Source organism: Mastacembelus armatus, chromosome 6 (genome assembly GCF_900324485.2).
Source record: "Mastacembelus armatus chromosome 6, fMasArm1.2, whole genome shotgun sequence".
NCBI lineage: Eukaryota > Metazoa > Chordata > Actinopteri > Synbranchiformes > Mastacembelidae > Mastacembelus > Mastacembelus armatus.
Window position 1 is genome coordinate 1,395,173 of NC_046638.1, and position 24,031 is coordinate 1,419,203.

The 24,031-nt window shown below is 43.0% G+C and overlaps 4 protein-coding genes across 9 annotated transcripts in view; all 4 read right to left on the reverse strand.

Moving 5' to 3' along the window:
- syt8 (synaptotagmin VIII) overlaps positions 1-2,904 on the reverse strand; it is an 8,752-nt gene extending 5,848 nt beyond the window's left edge. Inside the window, exon 1 of one of the 2 annotated variants that reach the window (XM_026311341.1) lies at positions 2,757-2,904. The gene's annotated coding sequence lies outside the window, so the exon portion shown is untranslated. Of the gene's footprint in view, positions 1-1,060; positions 1,115-2,756 lie in introns of those variants that run through there. The other variant, XM_026311342.1, reaches the window with a different exon arrangement.
- A 730-nt stretch (positions 2,905-3,634) lies between these two features.
- On the reverse strand, positions 3,635-9,296 carry dld (deltaD). The gene is made up of 14 exons (XM_026311338.1): positions 9,160-9,296; positions 8,097-8,172; positions 7,873-7,952; positions 7,643-7,711; positions 7,381-7,450; positions 6,902-7,002; positions 6,677-6,820; positions 6,211-6,312; positions 5,910-6,100; positions 5,590-5,760; positions 5,051-5,240; positions 4,797-4,934; positions 4,237-4,326; positions 3,635-3,882 (listed from the first exon to the last, which is right to left on the reverse strand). Exons 1-14 carry the CDS (start codon positions 9,196-9,198, stop codon positions 3,817-3,819), a joined length of 1,527 nt encoding a protein of 508 aa, XP_026167123.1. The 5' UTR covers positions 9,199-9,296; the 3' UTR covers positions 3,635-3,816.
- A 1,451-nt stretch (positions 9,297-10,747) lies between these two features.
- On the reverse strand, positions 10,748-12,909 carry LOC113132775 (E3 ubiquitin/ISG15 ligase TRIM25-like). The gene is made up of 2 exons (XM_026311113.1): positions 12,415-12,909; positions 10,748-12,043 (listed from the first exon to the last, which is right to left on the reverse strand). Exons 1-2 carry the CDS (start codon positions 12,733-12,735, stop codon positions 10,748-10,750), a joined length of 1,617 nt encoding a protein of 538 aa, XP_026166898.1. The 5' UTR covers positions 12,736-12,909.
- A 1,078-nt stretch (positions 12,910-13,987) lies between these two features.
- On the reverse strand, positions 13,988-22,060 carry LOC113132901 (E3 ubiquitin/ISG15 ligase TRIM25-like). 5 transcript variants are annotated; one of them, XR_003295941.1, is made up of 4 exons: positions 21,935-22,051; positions 19,313-20,904; positions 18,989-19,058; positions 18,157-18,408 (listed from the first exon to the last, which is right to left on the reverse strand). XR_003295941.1 is itself a non-coding variant. In XM_026311336.2 (3 exons), the coding sequence occupies exons 2-3, from the start codon at positions 20,893-20,895 to the stop codon at positions 14,144-14,146; spliced, it is 1,296 nt and encodes a 431-aa protein (XP_026167121.1). In that variant the 5' UTR covers positions 20,896-20,904; positions 21,935-22,051; the 3' UTR covers positions 13,988-14,143. The 5 variants fall into 5 exon arrangements, 4 of the variants coding, with proteins under 4 accessions (XP_026167121.1, XP_026167120.1, XP_026167122.1 ...); XM_026311336.2 differs by lacking the exons at positions 18,157-18,408; positions 18,989-19,058 and adding an exon at positions 13,988-14,443 and having other exon boundaries at positions 19,900-20,904; XM_026311334.1 differs by lacking the exon at positions 18,157-18,408 and having other exon boundaries at positions 18,425-19,058.
- Positions 22,061-24,031: the final 1,971 nt, after the last annotated feature.

Below are 24,031 nucleotides of genomic sequence, written 5' to 3' on the forward strand. Positions count from 1 at the left end.
CTTCCTGCTGGAACATTAACCGTGACACTAACCATGAAGGAAAAACACAGTTTGTATTGAACAACAAAGGGCATCGCTCCAGCCACTGCAGGAGGAAATAAAACTGGGAGAAATGCGGCTTTAAACGCTATTAAACCACTTCCCTGATGTTTCTGGACAATGAAACCGGAGGTTTCCTAACAACGGTGATGTAAACAACCAAACATGAATGTAATCAAACTCTGAAGACATGACTGAGTGACGTTCCACTGCCAGGCCTCCACCAAGAACAAACAGCAGCAGCACATTAACCCACAGTCTGATTCACTCTGATAACGACAGTCAGGACTGTTTCAGCTTCATCCACCTCAGGAATTCACTTGATCAAGAAGCAGTAGGACTGATACCTGTTACCTCTGCTACTGTTTCTATCGCACACTCACTTTATTCTGGTCCTGAGTGTTTTCACAAAAATATCCCTGCTCTCGAAACGCTATTCTCACTTTCTACAGAACAATCTCAGGCTCCAAAATGTTACTCTGTAAAAATGTTCTCATGAGTAATGTGGAATATTAAATTATAAAAAGTTCTTCCTTTTCATCACATATACTGGCCTTGGAGGCCATATGCACCTAATACAGTCATATTTCCCTTGGTGTTACACAAAGACACTGTTTAGGTCCTCTGCTTTTTCATCTTTCCTTCTTAGATTTGAAACCAAAACCCAGAACACCAGATTCCAAAGCTTTGCTGATGACACACACTTTTACATTTCAGATGTCTTAAGAGAAAACAGATGTTTTATCTGGCTTGTTTCCACCAAAATAATCACCTCATGTCACCTGATTAAATTTATTTTCAATCAATCGGCTGAAAAATAAGGCCTTCATCAGAACATGTATGTCTGCAGGGAGCTCACCCTCCAGCCTACACCGAAACATTCAAATAAACTAAAATAAGAAAAATATCCTATATCCCTCCTGATGAGAATAAGTTAATGATGATGTCTGTAATTAGTCGTTAATAATAATAAACAGGTTTGTTTCTCAGGTTTAAGCTGTAAGTGACATATTTTACTCACTAATGATGAGTTTTACAGAAACGTCCACATCCCTGCTCGCTCCGACCACACTACCGGCTCAGACTGAATGTTTCTGATCTGCACCGCTCAGATTAAAAAGGAGTCCGGCCGCACAACGACTGACGAGGAAGGAAGTGACGTCTAAGTGAAAGACTGGATCGCACTTTTCCTAAAACAGCCTCAAACTTGATCAGAGAAAGGAAACGTCTCCACCCTCCATCTACCGCCAAACAGTTTGTCTGGAATCAGCAGGAAAACACATCATGCCTGATCTGAAGCAGCTTTAAGGAGTCCAGCCTAAAGATCCTCAAAGATCCAACAAGCCATTGCTGCTAAAATCCAGTTGACAGGGTCATTACATAGCTCACTGATCTATTCTTTCTTTATTACACAGTATAATGGTGCTGTGTTGGGCATACCTCTGTACAAAATAAAAGTTTTAAAGTGAGAAGTTTACAGTTTGTCAGAGCTCAGACTTTTAGTTGAAGCTGCTGTTTTAAAATATGGATATGATTTCAAATGACTGAACTTTTTCTTCCTTCCATAGTTTTCGATGTAAACCTGAAACTCTCAGAGCTCAAGTGCATCAACTTTGCAGAAAGAAAACTAACTTTATCATATTATCTGACTGGATCGGTTTGGTCTATATGGGCGTCTATATGGGCGTCTACTTCAGTAACAGTAAAAATACCACTGTGTAAAAATCCTCTGTTCCCAGTAAAAGTCCTGCATTCCAAGTGTTACTGCAGTAAAAGTACCATCATCGAAATACTTGAAGTATCCAAAGTAAAAGTACTCATTGTGCAGAATGGCCCATTTCACATGAATGGATCTGATATTATTGGATTGACAATATATCAATATATCCTAAAGGTTTTGAGAAAGCTCAGTCACTGTTTAAAGAGGAAATAATTAAAGTACAAAAACATGGACTGAAATACTGAAAATCAGATGTGGACTGTAACTGGGACAGATCTGTCACTGCAGCAGATTCAGTGTTCGCACATTTCACTCACGCATGAAAGTGAAGAATCGAACAGAAACTCTCCAGTGCAGCCACAGCACAGTAACCTGATTTACTGATGTTTCAGCAATTAAACATCAGGGTAATGTGCAGGTAAACACATGTGACCCGTCAGATCAATCAATCAATCAACCAATCAATCAATCACATAGCCTGAACAGTTGACAGGTAATGAAAAATAAAAGCACAGGTTAAAAAAAAACAGAAAGGTGCCTTTTTTATTTTTTATTTTTTACAGTAAATGAAATTTAATGATGTGTGCAACAAAGGATTAAATAAAAAAGAATCGAGGTGGAGTGAAGGAAAAGATAAAACAAATAATGGACAGGAAGAAGGAGGGCAGGGAGAGAAGAAAGAAAAACAAAAACAGAAAAGAAATCTGGAAAAAGACAGAAAACAGTAGAGAAGAAAGAAAGAAACATCAAGAAAAGAGAAAATGCAGAAGAATAAACGAAAAGATAAAAGAAACAAAGAAACAAAGAAGTGACAGGTGAAAACATGTTTTGAGTTTTTTGAGGATTTAACTCCACAAACAAAAAGGTTTCTCATCCAGAGCCAGAAAGTGTAGACTCAACTGTCTGTTCATGGGATTAAAGAAAAAAAGATGTTCCAGTTCCTCAGACACACAAACAACCACAGCACATGGACCAGAGGAAACAACAGAACCCGTACCTGAGTGGAACAATGAGAGGTTCTGTCCCAGCTTGATTTCCTTCTACTTGAATCTCATTTCTGCTGCGTTTGCTCACTTGGACTTTCTGAGCTGCTGAAGTTCAGGCCGCCATCTTCACGTGTGTGCACTTCAGCCTGCAGCAGCCGCCACACCTGCTGAACACACACACACACACAACCTGCGTAGACCGTGTTCAAACAGAGGTGGAGTCTGTGCTGCTAAAATACCAGTTATTCCAACAGAGCAAGTCATGAGCAGAACAACAGCCACAAGGCGCTGAAACCAGAAACCTGAGGAGGAAGAAAGTTAGGAGAAAAAGTCTTCCCAATAAAACATTTATCGCATCAGGATTTATGGTTTCTTGGTTTTATTTTGATGCAGGAACAGCAGGAACCTGAACTGAGTATATTCCTTTAAATGATCACACTCACTGCTCAGATTTGATCTTTTTTATTTACATCTGCAGGTTAACACCGAAATATTTAAGAGTCCAAACTACTAATCAGACAAAATGAACTTTCAGCAGCCATCATGAGGCAGATGACGCCTTCCCTGTACAATCCACCGACTTTGGATGGATTAGTCTTCTCATGCTGCCATCGTGACTGAGGTTTCTCATCTTAGCAGGACACCATGTGACTAAACCTGACCCATAAAGATTTGTTTTCTGAGCGGACTGAACCTTTAAAACTGCATCTACAGTTTCCTGCGGAGATTGTGTGTCATAATTGTTGTGTTTAAGTATTTCACACTGTAAAAAACAGAAAAGTAAAAACACTCCTTCCTTTCCAAGAGAACCCACAGCCATCGAGCCAAAGCAACATTTATACATTTACGTTCGGTAAATAAGTGTTTGGGGGAAAAAAGAGAGAGTGTCTGTTACCACCTAAAACCCCTTTTATTATTTGACTGAGAACATTTAAATAACAGAACTAAATGTGGAACAGGTTGCATGTACACAGAGGATCCTGGTGGGGTGAATGTAGGTTCTGACGCAGACACGTAGCCTCTGGTTTCTCCTCTGTAACGGGCTCTGAAGGTGCGACAGCGGCTGGCAGATCAGAAGTTGATGGCTTTGCCAAATGAGGCGGCCAGATTTGCTTCTCTGAAGGCCTCCGACACCGTCTGCAGGGGGAGAAGAGTCAGGGGCCAGTTTTAAGTCCTGTTCAGACTCTAGCACTGATTTCTGCAGGTTATGAGCCTTTCTGTCTCTCTTCTCGCCTCCTGCTGGGCTGTTCCTGTATTCATTTGTTGTTAACACATTTAAACTGCTGAATAAACAAAGCAATAAAAAAAAAAAAACCCTGTAGCGTGACTAGACCTGCCAAGTCCAGCATGTGCTGAGATCTTACAGTGCAAACACGCTTCATAAGCTTGATGTAAATACTGTAAGTTCTGATGGCTCAGCTCTACAGGTGTGGTTAGATGTGTGTGTGTTGGAGATACATATATATGTGTGTGTGTGAGAGCAGGACTTACAGGATGGGCGTGACAGACTCGGGCAACGTCCTCACAGGAAGCTCCATACTCCATGGCCAAAGCAGCTTCATTGATCATCTCTCCTGCTCCCTGCACAGAAACACAGTAGATTCAGCTGCACATGGTCTCAGGTCTGAGTTTTATAAAGGAGCCAAGTAACATCTGATCTACAGACACACCACAGACCTGTCTCTAGTGACGGCCATATTTCTTAACATGCTACATGTTATTTGTTAGGGGACCCAGTAATAACCGACCTGCAGCTGTAAACAAGCCAACACCCGGCAGAGCAGATACATGCTAACGTTAGCATTCTGGTCAGGGCTCAGCCTGCGAGGTCTTTAAATGCACCAGTACAGAAAATACACCCTCTGGTTTAGGAACCATGAGCTCTCCTCTGGTGCCACCTTCAGACGACGCTAACTCAGGACTAACACAAGCACTAAGTCCTAATAAAAGAACCATCACGGCTCCAAACCAGCCTGATTAACAAATTTAGGTTTTGTTTGTTCTCAGATTCATGCACAGTCGTGTTCATTCAGCTTGGATGAAGCTCTTACAGATCCGAGGATGTGCGCTCCCAGCATCCTGTCCGTGTCCTTGTGGCTGAGGATCTTCACCACGCCGTCAGTGTCGGCGTTGGTTTTGGCTCGGCTGTTTGCGGCGAACGGGAACTTTCCAACTTTGTACGGGACGCCCTGAGGAGGAGACGAGCAGATTCAGGCCATTCTAACTACAGCCATGTTTTGTTATCCTCCCGTTGCTGCTACAGTTATTTCTACCAACTTCATTGTCCACCGTCGTCCTGACTCACCTCCTCTTTGAGCTGCTCCTCTGTCTTGCCCACCCAGGCCACCTCAGGGTGTGTGTAGATCACAGAGGGAACGCAGTTGTAGTCGATGTGCACGGCGCCGCCGGCCATACCCTCCACGCAGATGATGCCCTCGTCCTCGGCTTTGTGGGCCAACATCGGGCCCGCAACCACGTCACCGATCGCATAAATACTGAGAGGGGAGATGGAGAAGGGAGGGAGAACCAGAGAGACAAATAAACTTCAGCAATGACTCAATTATTTAAGGTGTCAAATAAGAATAAACGAATTTAAAAAGCACTGAGTGATGGCCTGGTAAACCACAGACAGACTGTCAGCTGGTCCTTTGTCTCAATTATTAAGGCTGAAATTTGTTTAATATGGAAGTTAAGTTTTTCATCCTGTCATGTATTTATTCCACTTGCGTAGTTATTAATATGACTTTGATAGCTGCCTCAGGAGCCCAGCAGATTTCCAGTGGATCCTGGTTTTATTATCAGGTTTGAGAGACACTAACAGGTCACAGCCTCGGCTCATGGTACCTGGGTACTTTGGTTTGGAAGCGGCTGTTGACGGGGATGCGACCCCTGTTGTCCAACTCGATGCCCACAGAATCCAGACCCAGGTTCTGGGTGAAAGGTCGTCTGCCGATACAGACAAGCAGGACGTCACATGTCAGAGTCTCGTTTTTCCCTCCGGCTGCTGCCTCCACTCTGAAACACAAAGCACCGTTCAGAAGCAAGTTCAACCTAAATCCGGCTCACATCAGGTTATCTGGCTTCACTGCAACTGGACAACCTGGATCACAAACAGCCAGCTCTGGTAATTTTCTGTCCAGGTGAGTGTGAGGTGTGTTACTCACGCCACATCGATCTTGCCGTCAGGCCTCTTGGTGGCGCCCATGACTTTGGTGCTGAGCTTGAACTTGAGGCCCTGCTTCTGCAAGATCCGCTGGAAATTCTTGGAGATCTCCATGTCGATGCCCATGCCGCCCACATGGCCCAGGAACTCCACCGCTGTAACGTTAGAACCCAAACGCTGCCACACTGACCCCTGCAGGTTGGGAGGACAAACATTAGTGTGACCGAGTCAAGTGTCCCAAAGGAAAAGTTCTGAGATGACGTGAATATCCAAAATATAAATTCCAGGGGAGTCAGACTGACCAGCTCCACTCCGATGACTCCTGCTCCGATCACAATCAGCTCCTCTGGAACTTTCGGCAGGGACAGAGCTCCTGTTGACGACACGATGGTGTCCTCATCCACCTAAAACGAACAAAATAAATAAAGGCTGTGAGACGTTAACTTTCATTGTAACAATATGTTAATGTGCTGGTGCACTGGTGCATTGAGTTTGTCAACATTCAGTGATAAACACCCAAAGAAACTGCTCTAATCAGTGGATAAAATAAAATGTAATGTGCAAGGAGTTCAAAAAAATCCCATTATTTTCCTGTTTATCTATTGAACAAAGAATGAGGATGATGAAAAGCATTTAATCCTCCTCCTGATGGAATATTTTAATGAATATTTTACATAAACAACTGATAATTGAAACTGTAGTTTTTTTTTTTTTGGAACAGGTCTGGATTTCCATATTTGTCAGCAGCAAAGAGAACTGGAGCCGTACTTCGATACCGGGGAAAGGCGTGACCTCGGAGCCGGTGGCGATGAGGATGTTCTTGGTGTTGATGACCTGCTCGCTGCCGTCTGCTGCTGTGGCCGTCACCTGGTTCTTCCCGGTCAACCTCCCCAAACCGTTAACGTGCGTCACCTGAGGGCAGTGCAGTCACACTGTGAACACTTATTGGTCCTTCTGATGAACCATTTTTAAAACAGGAGAGACAAGTCTGACCTTATTCTGTTTGAAAAGATGTGCGATTCCTCCAGTCAGCGCTTTGACCGCTCCGCTCTTCTGAGCCATCATCTTCTCCAGGTTCAACGAGATGCCTGAAACTGAGGGACAGAGACTTGATCTAGACCTGCAAACATCAGTCCATCAGTAGAAAAAAAATTTGATTATGATAATCAATTATTGTTTTTAAAAAAAAAGAGATTCCTGCTTTTCTCTGTTTTGTATCAGTAAAAACACTGATCATGTTTGCAGCCTGGACTCACAAAACAAATCAAGACATCAAATCGAATCGTGAGAAACCGATGAACATTTTCACCGTTTTCTGCCCGTTGATGTGAAGACGCTGGACTGAGCTACACATTAAGTCCACAAGTCTACAAGAGATTCATCTTTGCTTCTGCCAGAGAACAATTCTCAATCTGAGCCGCACGAGAGAAAAAAAAGGTACAAAACGTTTACAGTGCAGGGAGGCCTCTTACTTTCGATGCCTCTGCTTTCAAAGTCCTTGCCGTGAGCCAAGTGGTACAAGTAGGAGTTGTTCAGCAGAGCCTGCAGACACGAGACATCAGTTCACTCAGGAGATTTTTAGACGTCTGTCCTGGCTATTATCGTCTTATGCATTTTATAATAAACTGGGTTTGCTTCTAGTTTTGCCTGACAAATCTGCTTTAAGAAATGTTGTGCAGTGGAACTGGGTCAAACATCAGTTTACATGGAGACAATCCAAATCCAGCGTGTTACCTTTGAGGGGATGCAGCCGACATTCAGACAGGTCCCGCCCAGTGTGGGATTCTTCTCAACACACACTGTCTGTGAGAGAAAACCTGCATTATTCACCATTATTAACAGAACTATTTTGGATTCTTTTCCTCATTAAAGGGACCATCAAACACTAATACAGTCTATATAGAAAGATATGTATATAAATTTGGGTTTTTCCTGATTCCTCTGAGGCCCTGAAGGCGTCTCACCTTGAAGCCGAGCTGCGCGGCTTTGATGGCAGCGACGTAGCCGCCTGGACCGGAGCCCACCACTGTGACGTCTGCATCGACTGGAGAGAGGCAGCACTTTTAGCATGAGTTCATAACAGCAGCAGCACATATCATATCAATTACACAATAAACAAACATGAGGTCAAACTTCATAAGAGAACATGGCATTAAGGAAGAAATGATAAGATTTGCAGGTCTCTCACTCGCTGCTTTGTCAGAGTAGGTCCTGACAGACAGAGCTGCAGCTCCGTGCAGTTTGCAGGGGAGGTGGTGGCTCCGCTGGGAGGAAAAACAAACACACGGTCAGAAAAAGCCTCAACTGCTCAAACACAAACACATGGTCACTCCTGAGGAAAAACCAAAAACTGCAACCATTTGTGTTTTTGACTGAACAGTTATCCAATCAATAGCTGATCAAACTATTTCAGAGAATGAATTCAACCAAGTTAACGTAAACAAACTGGCTCCACATCTGTTGCTACATTTTCCAGGTGAATCCTCAGGCTGGATGTTTCCTTCCTTTTCCACAATGAAAACAGATTTTAGGGGGGTGCAATAAGACTGTCTGCTCCCAGAGACCGGATGATGATATTTCATGGTGCAGCAGTGAACGCATCCACACAGGTGGAGCACAGGTGAGTGAGTAAAGCTGAAGATGAACGAGGCTTCACAAACACAGGTGTAACTAGACAAAGTGTGTGTTGACCTCGACCACAGCCTGTCAGAAACTAACTAGCTAGCTTATGATGCTAACGGAGCCAGCTGTGGTTCAAAAGCACTAAAAAAGTCTATTAACTAACACGTTACAGAGGTTTTGACTAGTTACTGTTGGTAAAAACCTTTAACTTTAATGTTTATAGTCGGTTTAGTTGGTTCAGACTAACAAACCATTAGCGTTAGCTTAGCTGACATTACCTGTTTGCTGTGAAATGTTTTGGGAACATTCAACAACAAAAGTTCTGATTTTGTTTCACTGTGGGCCTGGATGCTAATTTTATTCTTTCCGAATTTAAAAGACTAACGTGTCAGATCGGACAACTCATAAATCATTTATTTCACGGCCTGTCCGAGTCGACAATAACCACAACAACTCTGAATTGAGAGGTTTTCCAGTGGAGCACCGGACCAGAAGCTGACCCGCTAGCCAGGCCCGGGCGGCGGTTCTGGAAAAACCAGTATCCACAGAACTCACAGCTGCCGAGACCAGTTCAGAAGCCGAGCCGGACTACACATGCTGGTTGGCGGGCTAAAGAAATCCGGGCTTACCGTGGCCAGAGACCGGTACAACTGAGTCCAGCTCTGCATTTTGTCCTCAGGATCAGTCACCTACAGCAGGCCAAGGTCTCCTGCCTCTGCGCACGCGCAGTGCGAGCCTACAAAAACACGCCTCCACGTCGCCTCTGTGTGACGTCATCGCCGTTAGCTATAACTGACAGCATTGCAAACAAATCAATAAACGTTTCCGATCTGAGAGACCTATGGGGATTGTTGATTGTTGTTGTAAGAGCTGCTGGACTCTATCTATCTATCTATCTATCTATCTATCTGTCTATCTGTCTATCTATCTATCTATCTATCTATCTATCTATCTATCTATCTATCTATCTGTCTATCTGTCTGTCTATCTGTCTGGTTTCTATGATGGCAGTACACAACATAACACAACAGTAACTATGAAAATGCATCAAAACAAAGGAGACTAATGAAAGATAACATCTGCATCTTTTAATCAATTGTCCAGTCGTTCCCCAACTTTTTTAGAAAGTTCAAAATATGAGATGTTTCACATGGCACCCTGACCAGCCAACCCCAATAAAAGAGACTAACAGTTTTAGAGTTAATATTGTTCTAGCCTATTATATTAAATGACTGTTGTGTAATCATGGCAGCACATGAACAGGCCCAAGAGAGTCTGAGAGTCTACCACACCAGGCAGGACAGTCCAGCACACAAGAGTGGGACGTAAGATGCTAGCAGGCAGGGAAATGCCCCCGAAGGTGGTGGAGAACAACCAGGCTAAGATCCTGTGGGACTTCCACATACAGACTGACCCAAGTGGTGATGGCTAACTGCCCAGACATAGACACACAGGAGAACAAGGCCATAGTGGTAGATACAATCCAAAGTGATAGCAACTCAGGGGTGAGACTACGGACCTTAGTCAGACACATAACTCAGACTTTTGGTTTTTATTCACATCAGCTATGACAGTACGACAAAAACCTGTTGGATTCATTAAATATTTGTTAGTAGTTTATGTCAAATCAAATGCTTCTATACATTCAATCAAAAGTTCAACCTTCTTTTCTCTAAACATTTTTAAAGGTGATTAACGCACTTTGTAAAGAAGATTAGTCCAGTTGAGACTAAATGACTGATTATGTGCAACAGTAAGAAACAATGGGACATTTTACAGGATGATATGATCTAAAGAAAAACATTCAAACTTAAACAATAAACATCACGTCACAATTTTTGTCCAAATAAAATGTAAATAAAAATGTTTTTTTAAGATTTAAATGCTTTAAAACGAAATCAAACTTGAAACTGACACAAATATTTAACACGTTCACTGAAAATACACAATGTGTTCTGATGAGAATAATATTAGTGAGATCTGCATCCAAACTGATGGAAATACCTTCTTCAAAATGTGTATTAATTAACTCACCACATGACACAAGGGGTTAAATGTCCCTGAAGACAAACACGTCAACATCACATCATCAGTGTCTCAAGAAACGTGCAGTTTCCTCTACATCATCAAATTAAGTCACTACTACTAAGCTACACAAAGTCTACACAGACAGGTCTACATAAGTATGACAAATGATTTCAATCAATGATGATATCATCATTGATTGAAATCAATGATGATATCATCATCATCAAACATCAGTGTACACTCTCTTTGCTGAGCTCTGTTGGGGACTAATTTGTGGATAGATTTCACCCTCTTTGGTTCATCTACCCTTGCTCGCATTGCTCTTCTAATTTCAGAGAACGTGCCAAGTCTCTCGGGTCTCAGCTCAGAGATTATCTGTTTCTGCTCTTTCCTGATGCCTTCAGCCTGTGTCTCTGTAGTTTTGCTCTGTTGCTCTTCAATCCCCTTTCTGAACTTTTCCACAGCTCTCACCACACTTCCCTCATATGAAGGTGGATGGATTCTGAACCTTGTCCAGTCCTTGGTGGGTGGAGCCACTTTCAGGGAGGAGAAGCTCTGGAGGAGGTGGAGGTGGTCTTCAGAGCGTGAGAGCTGATCCACCTCAGAGCTCCTCTTCTTCAGCTCAGAGATTTCCTGCTCCAGCTCTTTGATGAAGCCTTCAGCCTGTTTCTCTGTCGTTCTCTGCTTCTCTGTGATGGTCCTGTCAAGTTCAGCCAGGCCTCTGTCAACAGACTCCTTCAGAGCAGTGAAGACCTGAACACCTTCTGCTTTCTCTCTGTCTGCAGCTTCATTACTGAGCTTGACTGAACGTCTGAGCTCCTCAATCTTTACTTGTCTCTTCTGGATCATCTGCTGAATTTCAGCCTCAGTCTTCCCCAGCTCTGCCTTCTTTCCTTCATATTCTTCTTTCAGAGGAACAACTTCATGTGTCCTGTGGTCTAAAATGGTGCACAGCATGCAGACACACATCTGGTCGGTCTTACAGAACAGCTCCAGCAGTTTATCGTGCTGCGTACACATCCTTTCTTCCAGGTTGTCCACAGCCTCGATCAGATGATGTCTTTTCAGGCCCGACATTGTCAGATGAGGCTCCAGGTGAGTCTCACAGTAGGAGGCCAGACACACCAGGCAGGACTTCAAGGCCTTCAGTTTGGTTCCAGTGCAGATGTCACAGGGAACTTCTCCTGGTCTGGCAGCTCTTTGCTCTGAGCTGCTGCTGCTGGCTTTGTGTTGAGCTGACTGTTTGTACTGAGCAGCCATCTCAGATATAAAAGTGTTGACCTGCAGCTCAGGTCTCGGGATATAAAGTCTTTTACAGATGGGACACTGACACTGGACATTAATATTCCAGTGTTCAGTGATACAGTTTTTGCAGAAGTTGTGTCCACATGGTGTGGTGACTGGATCAGTGAACACATCCAGACAGATGGAGCAGAGAAACTGATCCTCAGTCAGCAGACAGCTGGCAGCAGACATTTCTACACACTGAGGAGAAAAAGAAATAACAAACAAAACTGTAAATACATATCTGTTTTTCATAACTATGATCAGTGGAAACCAGGCAAGTTACAATGAGGTCTTTTCTTTCTATAACACAACTGAGAGACACATTTGGTCAGTTTATTACTTGTTATGTTTAATTTATATTTGTATATAATATTAGGACATTAATAATATATATATATGTATATATATATATATATAAAGGCAGAAAGGTTTTGTCATATTAGTAAATGTAGTGAATATATACAGTGAATCCCATGAAAACGTCTCCACATATTATTTGTTGTTTATCTCTGGTCCAGTTTATTTTGCCTGGTGGCATCATAGTGTTAAATTAAATCAGCTGTACTCACCAGTGTTTGACAGACACTATAATGAAAAACACCAGATGGGTGCAGTTTGTCCTCAGAGAAACGTGTCTTGACTGCAGCTCTGCTGTTGGACAGACCAACTTTCACTTTCATTTGAGGACATGTGATGCTGAAAATCAGTTTGGCTCCTTCTCTCAGTGTAACTCTGGTTTTATTCCCTCCATTGGAAATACCTTGAGCTGTAGTACACACACTTATAACTAGAACAAACAAATATGTTATACATTGCTGTACTAACTCTGATGTACATTTGAAGTATACTATAGTGTACAACTGATCAAAATACACAAGTAAAACAAACATGGTCAGACGTCCTTACTCAAGTCAGTATGTGGGTCAAGTGTAACTCTAGTATTAATAACACCTGGTCCTCAGTGGCAGTCACAGGGGGGTATCAGATACACTCCTGCACAGACGAATAGTATTATCAGGAGTCCATTAACTTTATTTTGTAGATACTTTGACTTTGCCAGTATAGACAGCAGCCATGGAGGAGTCTCTGCAGCTCAAAGTGGGAACCAGTGGCTGCCAGAGCCAAGAGGAGGCGTTCTTTAGCACAGAGAGAGTGGGACAAAGAAAGACCAACAACCAGGGTTAACATGGCTTTGGCTTTTTCACATGGAGAGAGTTCAAAGCAGCCAAAGGACTTACATTGGATCCACATGGGGCCTTCTTCCTTCTGGATGTGTTAGCATCTAAAGCTAACCTGTTGGTTTGGTAGCATTAGCCACCTAGCATGGTCCTGATTGGACCTTTGGACTGAATGGATCTGATTTTATATTTGGGAGGAAGTGAAGCTTTGTCCAGCACACAACAGTGGGATGTAAGATGCTAGCAGGCAGGGAGTGCATGGAAGGCCATAACCAAATGGCTGTATAGTGTACAGTTCAAAATAGGGAAATGCCCATGAAGGTGGTGGAGAACAACCAGGCTAAGATCCTGTGGGACTTCCACATATAGACTGACCCAAGTGGTGATGGCTAACTGCCCAGACATAGACACACAGGACAAGAAGGCCATAGTGGTAGATGAAATCCAAAGTGATACCAACATGAGAAACTTGAGAAATCCCAAAGGCTGAAAGAAATGCTAGAAAAGATGTAGAAGGTGAAGGCAACAGTGGTCCCTGATGTATTCAGGACTCCTGGGTCTGTGACCCCCACAATGGGAGAGTGGCTCCATCAGATCCCAGGAACAACAGCAGAGACCTCTGGCCAGAAGAGCGCAGTCCCATGAATAGCTAAGATACTTCTCAGGACCCTCAAGCTCCCAGACCAAAGACTGCCACAGACCTTTGCAAGAAACAACTCAGATTTTTGTTTTTTATTTATATCAGCTACCACATGATGTCAAAAAACGCAGATAATGTTTGTCAGTAGTTTTTGCCAAATCCAACACTTATATACATTTAATCAAAAGGTCAAATTTACTCCAAAGAAACGTGATTCCTGCAAAAACCTTTTTTCATAACATTTTTTAAAGGTGGTTAATGTGCTTGAAGAAGAAAAAGACTCCCAGCTGGGGAAAGACTACAGACCTTAGCAAGAAACACACCTCAGCTTTTTGGTTTTAATTTACATCAGCCACCACAGTATGAACATAAAGCACATAAAACATCTGTCACAATTACATCATTTTGACAAATTATTCCAATAGATGAAATTGACTTTGTCCATTTGTAGAAGCAGTGTCAACAGCATGGGTCTGCAGCTCACTTCAGGTTTTTTCTGTCACTATACAATAGTATTGGATGGATGGTCTTTGTTGGGAGGGGTTCCCTATCCCAGGGTGATAAACTGTGATTGGGTTGGCTGTTTAAGAGTATATCCCATTTCTTTCTTACTTTTTTTTCCTTTGTAGTATTTGGCTCTATTCTGAACCTTTCCACAGCTCTCAGCACAGTTCCCTCATGTGAAGGTGGACAGACGCCTTCAGCCTGTGTCTCGGTAGTTTTGCTCTGTTGCTCTTCAATCTCCTCTCTGAACTTTTCCACAGCTCTCACCACACTTCCCTCATATGAAGGTGGACGGACGCTGACCCTTGTCCAGTCCTTGGTGGGTGGAGCCACTTTCAGGTAGGAGAAGCTCTGGAGGAGGTTGAAGTGGTCTTCAGCGTGGGAGAGCTGATCCACCTCAGAGCTCCTCTTCTTCAGCTCAGAGATTTCCTGCTCCAGCTCTTTGATGAAGCCTTCAGCCTGTTTCTCTGTCGTTCTCTGCTTCTCTGTGATGGTCCTGTCAAGTTCAGCCAGGCCTCTGTCAACAGACTCCTTCAGAGCAGTGAAGACCTGAACACCTTCTGCTTTCTCTCTGTCTGCAGCTTCATTACTGAGCTTGACTGAATGCCTGAGCTCCTCAATCTTCACTTGTCTCTTCTGGATCATCTGCTGAATTTCAGCCTCAGTCTTCCCCAGCTCTGCCTTCTTTCCTTCATATTCTTCTTTCAGAGGAACAACTTCATGTGTCTTATGGTCTGAATAGGTGCACAGCATGCAGACACACATCTGGTCGGTCTTACAGAACAGCTCCATCAGTTTATCGTGCTTCGTACACATCCTTTCTTCCAGGTTGTCCACAGGCTCGATCAGCTGATGTCTTTTCAGGCCCGACATTGTCAGATGAGGCTCCAGGTGAGTCTCACAGTAGGAGACCAGACACACCAGGCAGGACTTCAAGGCCTTCAGTTTGATTCCAGGGCAGACGTCACAGGGAACTTCTCCTGGTCTGGCAGCTCTTTGCTCTGAGCTGCTGCTGCTGGACGTCTGTTGAGCTGACTGTTTGTACTGAGCAGCCATCTCAGATATAAAAGTGTTGACCTGCAGCTCAGGTCTCGGGTTATAAAGTCTTTTACAGATGGGACACTGACACTGGACATTAATATTCCAGTGTTCAGTGATACAGTTTTTGCAGAAGTTGTGTCCACATGATGTGGTGACTGGATCAGTGAACACATCCAGACAGATGGAGCAGAGAAACTGATCCTCAGTCAGCAGACAGCTGGCAGCAGACATTTCTACACACTGAGGAGAGAAAGTGAAAGTAAGAACAGAAAAACTCAGTATAAAGTTTTCAATTGTACATCAAGAAGCACTGAGCTCTGATTAATATTTTACAATAAATGTTTAGTTTGACACGTGTCAACATGAAATGAAGGGAACTTACTTATTCAGAGAGATATTCAAGATCAGTATTATTTTCTTGTTCTCGCGTGTTATTGAAAGAGTAAATATTAAAGTTGTACTCACAGGGTTTGGCAGAGACGCTGCTGTGCTAAAGAGCTTGATAATCTCAGTTTAATTTTTCTTTTGAGAGAAACAGGCGGACGAGGCTCGATAGCAGCTCTGCTGTCGCTCAGATGGATTTTAGTTTCACTTCAGGAATAAACTTTCTTTTTCGTTGTTGTCCCACCTCCTGCAGGTGAGGATTCATTGCTTTTCAGGTCTGACCAGATTTGTTACATCCTTTTGCGATGAGGTAGATTTAGTTTGGCACGAAGCATCAAATGTGTGTTACAGTGATTTCAGTTTGTCTAAAGTCGTCAGAGTCCGACAGACTCCAGCTGGAGAATATTGTTTGGTTAAAAACCAGCAGTGGAACGAGCTGGCGGACTCACCATGTAGAAATATCACATGTGGTAAAATATAATTATATTTATGTATTTAGATAGAACAGGTTTATTTATGCATTTATGCATCTTTATTAGACTTAGTATCAGGCTACGTACCACAGGCCTTTAAGACTGCAGTAATCAAACCTTTACTCAAAAAGCCTAGTCTTGATCCAGGAGTCTTGGCTAATTATAGACCAATATCCAACCTACCATTTATTTCTAAAATCCTTCAAAAAGCTAAGCAGCTATCAGACCACTTAGACAGGAATGAACTATTTGAAGAGCACATCATACAGAAACAGCACTGTTAAAAGTCACCAACGATCTTCTCTTAGCCTCAGATAATGGACTGGTCCTCGTCCTGGTCCTGGAGCTGTAAGTGGCTGATGTGCAGTTACTGGTCCCACCAACCTGCAGTGTCTATTTGTTGTTTATTGTTGCTGTTCTTTTCTCTCTGCTCTATCCACTCACCCCAACCGGTCGAGGCAGATGGCCGCCCAAACTGAGCCTGGTTCTGCTGGAGGTTTTTTCTTCCGTTAAAGGGAGTTTTTCCTCTCCACTGTCGCCAAGTGCTGCTCATAAGGGAATTGTTGGGTTTTTGTTTATAAAGTGCCTTGAGATGATTTGTATTGTGATTTGGAGCTATACAAATAAATTGAATTGAGTTGAATTGAATAGATAGAACAGGTTGATTTATGTATTTAGATAGAACAGGTTTATTATAGTGTCATTTTCCAAACACCGATAAAACACAAGAAGAAGAAGATCTACACATTAGACGCAGCCGTAGCGTGAAATGTCGTAATCAATCACATCTCTGAGCAACACGCATAGCAACCACCTACCCGCTTCTCCCAAAATAAGACTTTAAATAAGAGACACACTGATGGAAAATGGAAAGTGCAGATAGTGACGCAGGACACACCTGATGTCTTTAGCGCCTTCTTAAACCTCTGGACCCAATTGCGGGAGAGCAATGCAGGCAAAAGGTAAGTTTGATTTATTTTAAAAAAGAAAAATGATTTGCACACAACCAGGAACACAAAGACCATGAGGGACCAGTGAGGACAACAGCAGGTCTGACAGTGGGTGGATACTGGGAGCTGACCTCAATACAACCTGAAGGGGAAACAGGTGAGTATGTTTTTCTGACTGTCCTAGTACAGGTCCACCTGTATTAAGTCTTAATCTTATTGGTGACTCCCAGTTCCACCAATTGCATCAATGTTTCTCTCACTTGTATCTTGGTCTCACCTACTTAAGATGCAAGGAGTAAGGACAGAGGACTCAAGGACACATGTTTTTATAGACATGAGATGTGCTTTCCTCCAGTCCTCACAGTGAAGAGTCAAGTCACACACTGATTTACGATAAAGGGGTGTTTAAAACTGTAACAGACTTCCATGAAGGATGTGTCCTCGGTTATGGCTCCTCCAGGAAGCCTCCTCGCTCCTCAGGGCAGAGATAAGAGTTTTGGGACCTCCTTCATCATGGTGGACCAGAACGAGTTCTGGGTTGACCGAGATCTTAGGAAAGATAAAATAAGGTAATTGGGATTCAAAGCTTCCTATTGTGAATCTGTGGACCAATCAAAACCTAAATGTTAAGAAAATAAAAGTCCAAACAGGAAATAATAAACTATGACAGCAAAGCTTTTGATTGCAGCCACAAAATAGTGAATGGACTGTACTGTTTGCTTGGAGGGGCCACAGGACAAATCAGTCTGTCTCTGTTGGACTTAAACCCTGAGGAGCTTGTGGTATTTGTAGATTATGAGGAGAGTCTGTTCTCTTGTTATGACATGAATATTAAAGCTGACTGCTCCTTCACTGAGAAGCTTTACCCATTCACCAGTTCCTGTTCAGATGATCGTGTCAAAGGAACACTCCAGTTTCAAAAACATGCAGGTTTAGCGTGTGTCCACCAGCTGAGTATTTTAAGGCTGAATTGTTTACATCCAGGTGAGATGTCTTCTTCCCTGCTTATGCTGGTACATGGCTGTAATGTGTATCACCCATGTGTATGTGTGTCCTTGTGCATGTTGACAAGACAGTGTCCCACTTAAAAAGATCTGCTCTACAGTGCTTATAGAGGTCAGTAACTCCACAGGGAACACACTGAGTGTGTGAATCACAGTGAGTAGAAACATTTGTCCTTTATGGAAAAATTGCTGCAACATAGAAAAGATGTGAAATGTGAAGGCAACAGTGGTCCCTGTGGTATTCAGGACTCTTGGGGCTGTGACCTCTGAACTGGGAGAGTGGCACCAGGAACAACATCTGAGATCTCTGCCCAGAAGAGTGCAGTCCCAGGAACAGTTAAGATACTGCGCAAGACCCTCAGGCTTCCAGGTCAAAGACCGCCACAGACCTTTGCAAGAAACAACTCAGATTTTTGTTTTTTATTTATATCAGCTACCACATTATGACAAAAAAAGCAGATAATGTTTGTCAGTAGTTTTTGCCAAATCCAACACTACAATAATAATAATACAATAAAAGGCATCACATGACAGAATATGTATATATATATATATACATATATATATATTCTTTTATAACATAGATCAAGAGCTGAATCCACTTATACAATTGTAGTAAAAGCTGCTGTAGAATCACTTAAGTCAGTCAAAAGAAAAACTGGGGGTTTATAGTTGTAATTTTTGTCCCTGCGTGATTGTAGACATTTAAAAATCAAGGACCTTTAGAGTTTATTTCACTCATGCATTCATGTGTTTGTTCCAGTATCAGATTGGGGACAGTTATTTATAAGGACCACATCAGTATGAGGCTGTAGTTTACTGTACCCCCCACTAGAGGGCGTCCTCAGCTGCATTAGATTATTGAACATTAGAGGCCACTGTCAGTTTCTGTTCTGTTTCCATTTCCCCTCAGACTCACACATTATGCAGGTGTTTAAAATAAAAGAGTTATTGAGAAGTGTTGACCACCTGCTAAAGGGTTTGGTCTTGTCATGACTGAGGTCAGTGTCAGCAGGAGCTTTTTGTCTGGAGGTTTCCTCTAAAAGAAACAACAAAACAAAGGTTTAGTTTTGCTGATGTGCTTAAGTACAACTGGATGTTGCACTTTAGGACACGTTTAACATTCACTTAAACAAAACTGAGTACAATCAAACCGTTTTCTCTGGATATATTTAGTCTTTTTTCGAATGATATTACATTTTATTTCCATAGTATTATCATTGTTATATTACAATATTGTTCATAAAATATTTAGACTATACCAGCAATATTATTTTATTCTCATAGTTTTACCACTTTTGTCTCAAAATTCATTGCGGTACACAGTTCATCTCAAGGGTGTGGATTTGAAGACCATCATTGGAACATGGACTGAAGTACGGGTAGAGTTTCCCAGTAAAGCAGCAGCCGGTAAAGGAGTAGATTAGAGCTGCAGTGTCAGCGTCATAAAATGAGACCAGACCCTCCTCATAGTCCACAAACACCCCCACCTTCTCAGGCTGAGACTTCAGAAAGAGATGGACACTATTAGCATAGTACCCATTTCGTTGGTTCAAACACAGAGTCCAATAACCATTGCTGGGACTTAGTGTGATTACTTCCTTCATGTTGGAGCCTTTGGCCACTCCTAAAACCCATTTACGCCAACGATTAACCTGAACCTCGAAGTAAGATTTTCCTGAAGAGAAACCCTGAGGTGATAAGACACATCTGCATTCCTTTTTTTTTTTTGCCTCTTGTTTACAGGAATGCACTACATCAGGATCGAGTGTCACATCCACTGCAAACTGCTGGACCCTCTTTAGCTCAGCCTCAAACAGATCCTTTGTCTGTTTACTGAGCGTCTCCTCCAGCTGGTTCAGGGCTGTCACTACAGTTCCCTCATATGAAGGTGGATGGACACTGACCCTTGTCCAGTCCTTGGTGGGTGGAGCCACTTTCAGGGAGGAGAAGCTCTGGAGGAGGTGGAGGTGGTCTTCAGAGCGTGAGAGCTGATCCACCTCAGAGCTCCTCTTCTTCAGCTCAGAGATTTCCTGCTCCAGCTCTTTGATGAAGCCTTCAGCCTGTTTCTCTGTCGTTCTCTGCTTCTCTGTGATGGTCCTGTCAAGTTCAGCCAGGCCTCTGTCAACAGACTCCTTCAGAGCAGTGAAGACCTGAACACCTTCTGCTTTCTCTCTGTCTGCAGCTTCATTACTGAGCTTGACTGAATGCCTGAGCTCCTCAATCTTCACTTGTCTCTTCTGGATCATCTGCTGAATTTCAGCCTCAGTCTTCCCCAGCTCTGCCTTCTTTCCTTCATATTCTTCTTTCAGAGGAACAACTTCATGTGTCCTGTGGTCTGAATAGGTGCACAGCATGCAGACACACATCTGGTCGGTCTTACAGAACAGCTCCATCAGTTTATCGTGCTGCGTGCACATCCTTTCTTCCAGGTTGTCCACAGGCTCGATCAGCTGATGTCTTTTCAGGCCCGACATTGTCAGATGAGGCTCCAGGTGAGTCTCACAGTAGGAGGCCAGACACACCAGGCAGGACTTCAGGGCCTTCAGTTTGGTTCCAGGGCAGATGTCACAGGGAACGTCTCCTGGTCTGGCAGCTCTTTGCTCTGAGCTGCTGCTGCTGGACGTCTGTTGAGCTGACTGTTTGTACTGAGCAGCCATCTCAGATATAAAAGTGTTGACCTGCAGCTCAGGTCTCGGGTTATAAAGTCTTTTACAGATGGGACACTGACACTGGACAGTAATATTCCAGTGTTCAGTGATACAGTTTTTGCAGAAGTTGTGTCCACATGGTGTGGCCACTGGATCAGTGAACACATCCAGACAGATGGAGCAGAGAAACTGATCCTCAGTCAGCAGACAGCTGGCAGCAGACATTTCTACTCACTGAGGAGAAAAAGAAATAACAAACAAAACTGTAAATACATATCTGTTTTTCATAACTATGATCAGTGGAAACCAGGCAAGTTACACTGAGGTCTTTTCTTTCTATGACACAACTGAGAGACACATTTGGTCAGTTTATTACTTGTTATGTTTAATTTATATTTGTATATAATATTAGGACATTAATAATATATATATATATATATAAATAAAGGTAGAAAGGTTTTGTCATGTTAGTAAATGTAGTGAATATATACAGTGAATCCCATGAAAACGTCTCCACATATTATTTGTTGTTTATCTCTGGTCCAGTTTACTTTGCCTTTTCACTCCACCCACTCGATGCCTTTATGCCTTTTTTCAGTTTCCTGTTGAGTGGCATTAGATCCCAAAGCTTGTGAGTAGAGAGGTAAAGAGTCTGTTTCTCTACAGACATCCATCTATCCATCCATCTTCTATACCCGCTTTTCCTGTTCAGGGTCACGGGGATCCGCTGGAGCCTATCCCAGCTCTCTCTCGGGTGGAAGGCAGGGGTACACCCTAGACAGGTCACCAGTCTGTCGCAGGGCCACATATAGACACACAAAGACAGACAACCTCACACACTCACACTCACTCCTACGGGCAATTTTAGAGTCACCAATCAACCTGACATGCATGTTTTTGGACTGTGGGAGGAAACCGGAGTACCCGGAGTAAACCCACGCAAGCACAGGGAGAACATGCAAACTCCACACAGAAAGGCCGGGATGCGAACCCACGACCTTCTTGCTGTGAGGCAACAGTGCTAACCACTCAGCCACCATGCTGCCCTCTCTACAGACATGTTTCCCCTAATTTATAATCTGAGCCTAAGCCTTACCTTAAATACATCTTAGAAATCACTGTCTCCTGCTTTTAGCTGTTCTTGACTTCCTGCTTGTTTTTCTGCTGTGCTTTCTCCTGCTCATAAGCAGCAGTGAAACGTCTAATAAGTTTACTATTAATGTTGGTTGGCATCATAGTATTAAATTAAATCAGCTGTACTCACCAGTGTTTGACAGACACTATAATGAAAAACACCAGATGGGTGCAGTTTGTCCTCAGAGAAACGTGTCTTGACTGCAGCTCAGCTGTTGGACAGACCAACTTTCACTTTCATTTGAGGACATGTGACGCTGAAAGGCTGGAGGAACTGTTTCCGGGTAAGTGAATCACTTCCTATCACAAGCGTGTTATACTGTGTAGTTCGTCTACAGATCAGCAACAGACTAGCTTTAGTCTAACACACCTAAAAACTAACTAAACAATTCATTAACCGCTACATTCTGGTACTAGTCAAGTACTTTTCTATTTTGACCGGTATTTATGGCTATTTCCAGACTTAGCGCTCCTTAGCCTTCCAGTTAGCTTAGCTAGCTAGTAACATGGCCTCTCCCTCTCTCTCTCTCCTGCTCGGTGTGCCACATGTTTAGTTATTCCTCTGCCTCCTTTAGCAATAATGATACCTGTAATAAGTGTAAGGTTCTGTTAGCCTTGGAGGCGAGGATCACTGATCACCGCACCTTTGAACCAAAGCCAGCTAGCCTAGCCCCGTTAGCTGGTGTGGAGCCACCGAGCTCAGGGTCTGTTAGCGGTCCAAGGGCAGCTCCGGAGCAGCCCGGAGAATTAGCCTGGGCGATGGTCCGACGGAAACGTACTCCTAAGCAGAAGCCCACGGCTCATCACCTGATATCGAGTCAAATCTGAAGCTGCTGGCTAAGGCTAATCGTAAATATGGGAAAATTGTTATTCACGTCGGCAGCAATGACACCCGATTACGCCAATCGGAGGTCACTAAAATTAATGTTGAGTCGGTGTGTAACTTTGCTAAATTAATGTCGGACTCCGTAGTTTTCTCTGGACCCCTCCCCAATCTGACCAGCGATGACATGTTTAGCCGCATGTCGTCGTTCCGTCGCTGGCTGTCTAGGTGGTGTCCAGCAAACGATGTGGGCTTCATAGACAATTGGGCCACTTTCTGGGGAAAACCCGGTCTGATAGCGAGAGATGGCATCCATCCCACTTTGAATGGTGCAGCTCTCATCTCTAGGAATCTGGCCGAGTTTATTAGCCGACCTAAAGCCTGACAATCCAGGGTGGGGACCGGGATGCAGAGACTCAGTCTAAAACGCCTCTCTGCAGTTCATTTTTTAAAGAAAGTCATTCAAACTTAAACAATAATCAACATCACACAATTTTTGTCCAAATAAAATGTGAATAAAAATGTTTTTTTAAGATTTAAATGCTTTAAAACGAAATCAAACTTGAAACTGACACAAATATTTAACACGTTCACTGAAAATACACAATGTGTTCTGATGAGAATAATATTAGTGAGATCTGCATCCAAACTGATGGAAATACCTTCATCAAAATATGTATTAATTAACTCACCACATGACACAAGGGGTTAAATGTCCCTGAAGACAAACACGTCAACATCACATCATCAGTGTCTCAAGAAACTTCATTAGACAATTGGGCCACTTTCTGGGGAAAACCCGGTCTGATAGCGAGAGATGGCATCCATCCCACTTTGAATGGTGCAGCTCTCATCTCTAGGAATCTGGCCGAGTTTATTAGCCGACCTAAAGCCTGACAATCCAGGGTGGGGACCGGGATGCAGAGACTCAGTCTAAAACGCCTCTCTGCAGTTTCCTTAGAGCCGCCGCCCCCTTCAAACCACATAGAGACTGTGTCTGCCCCTCGAACATATAAATCAAATAAATCAGAAGTTAACAGAAGAGGAGTTATTCATAAAAACTTAATTAAAATTAAGACCACTCCTCTTATTGAACAGAAAAACAGAACTGTCAAATGTGGATTATTAAATATCAGGTCTCTTCCGTCTAAATCTCTGTTAGTAAATGATTTGATAACTGATCACCAAATTGACTTTCTCTGTCTTACTGAAACCTGCTACAGCAGGATGACGATGGAAAACAGGTTCAACATAGTGATGAGAAGAAATTTGTCCCTGACACTCCAAAGAGATTTGATAGTTGTTATAATGTTTTATCACAGCAGAGTTTCTCTTCTGGAAGATTTTACTTTGAGGTTGAGGTTAAAAGTAAGACTGACTGGGATTTAAGAGAAGCCAGAGAGT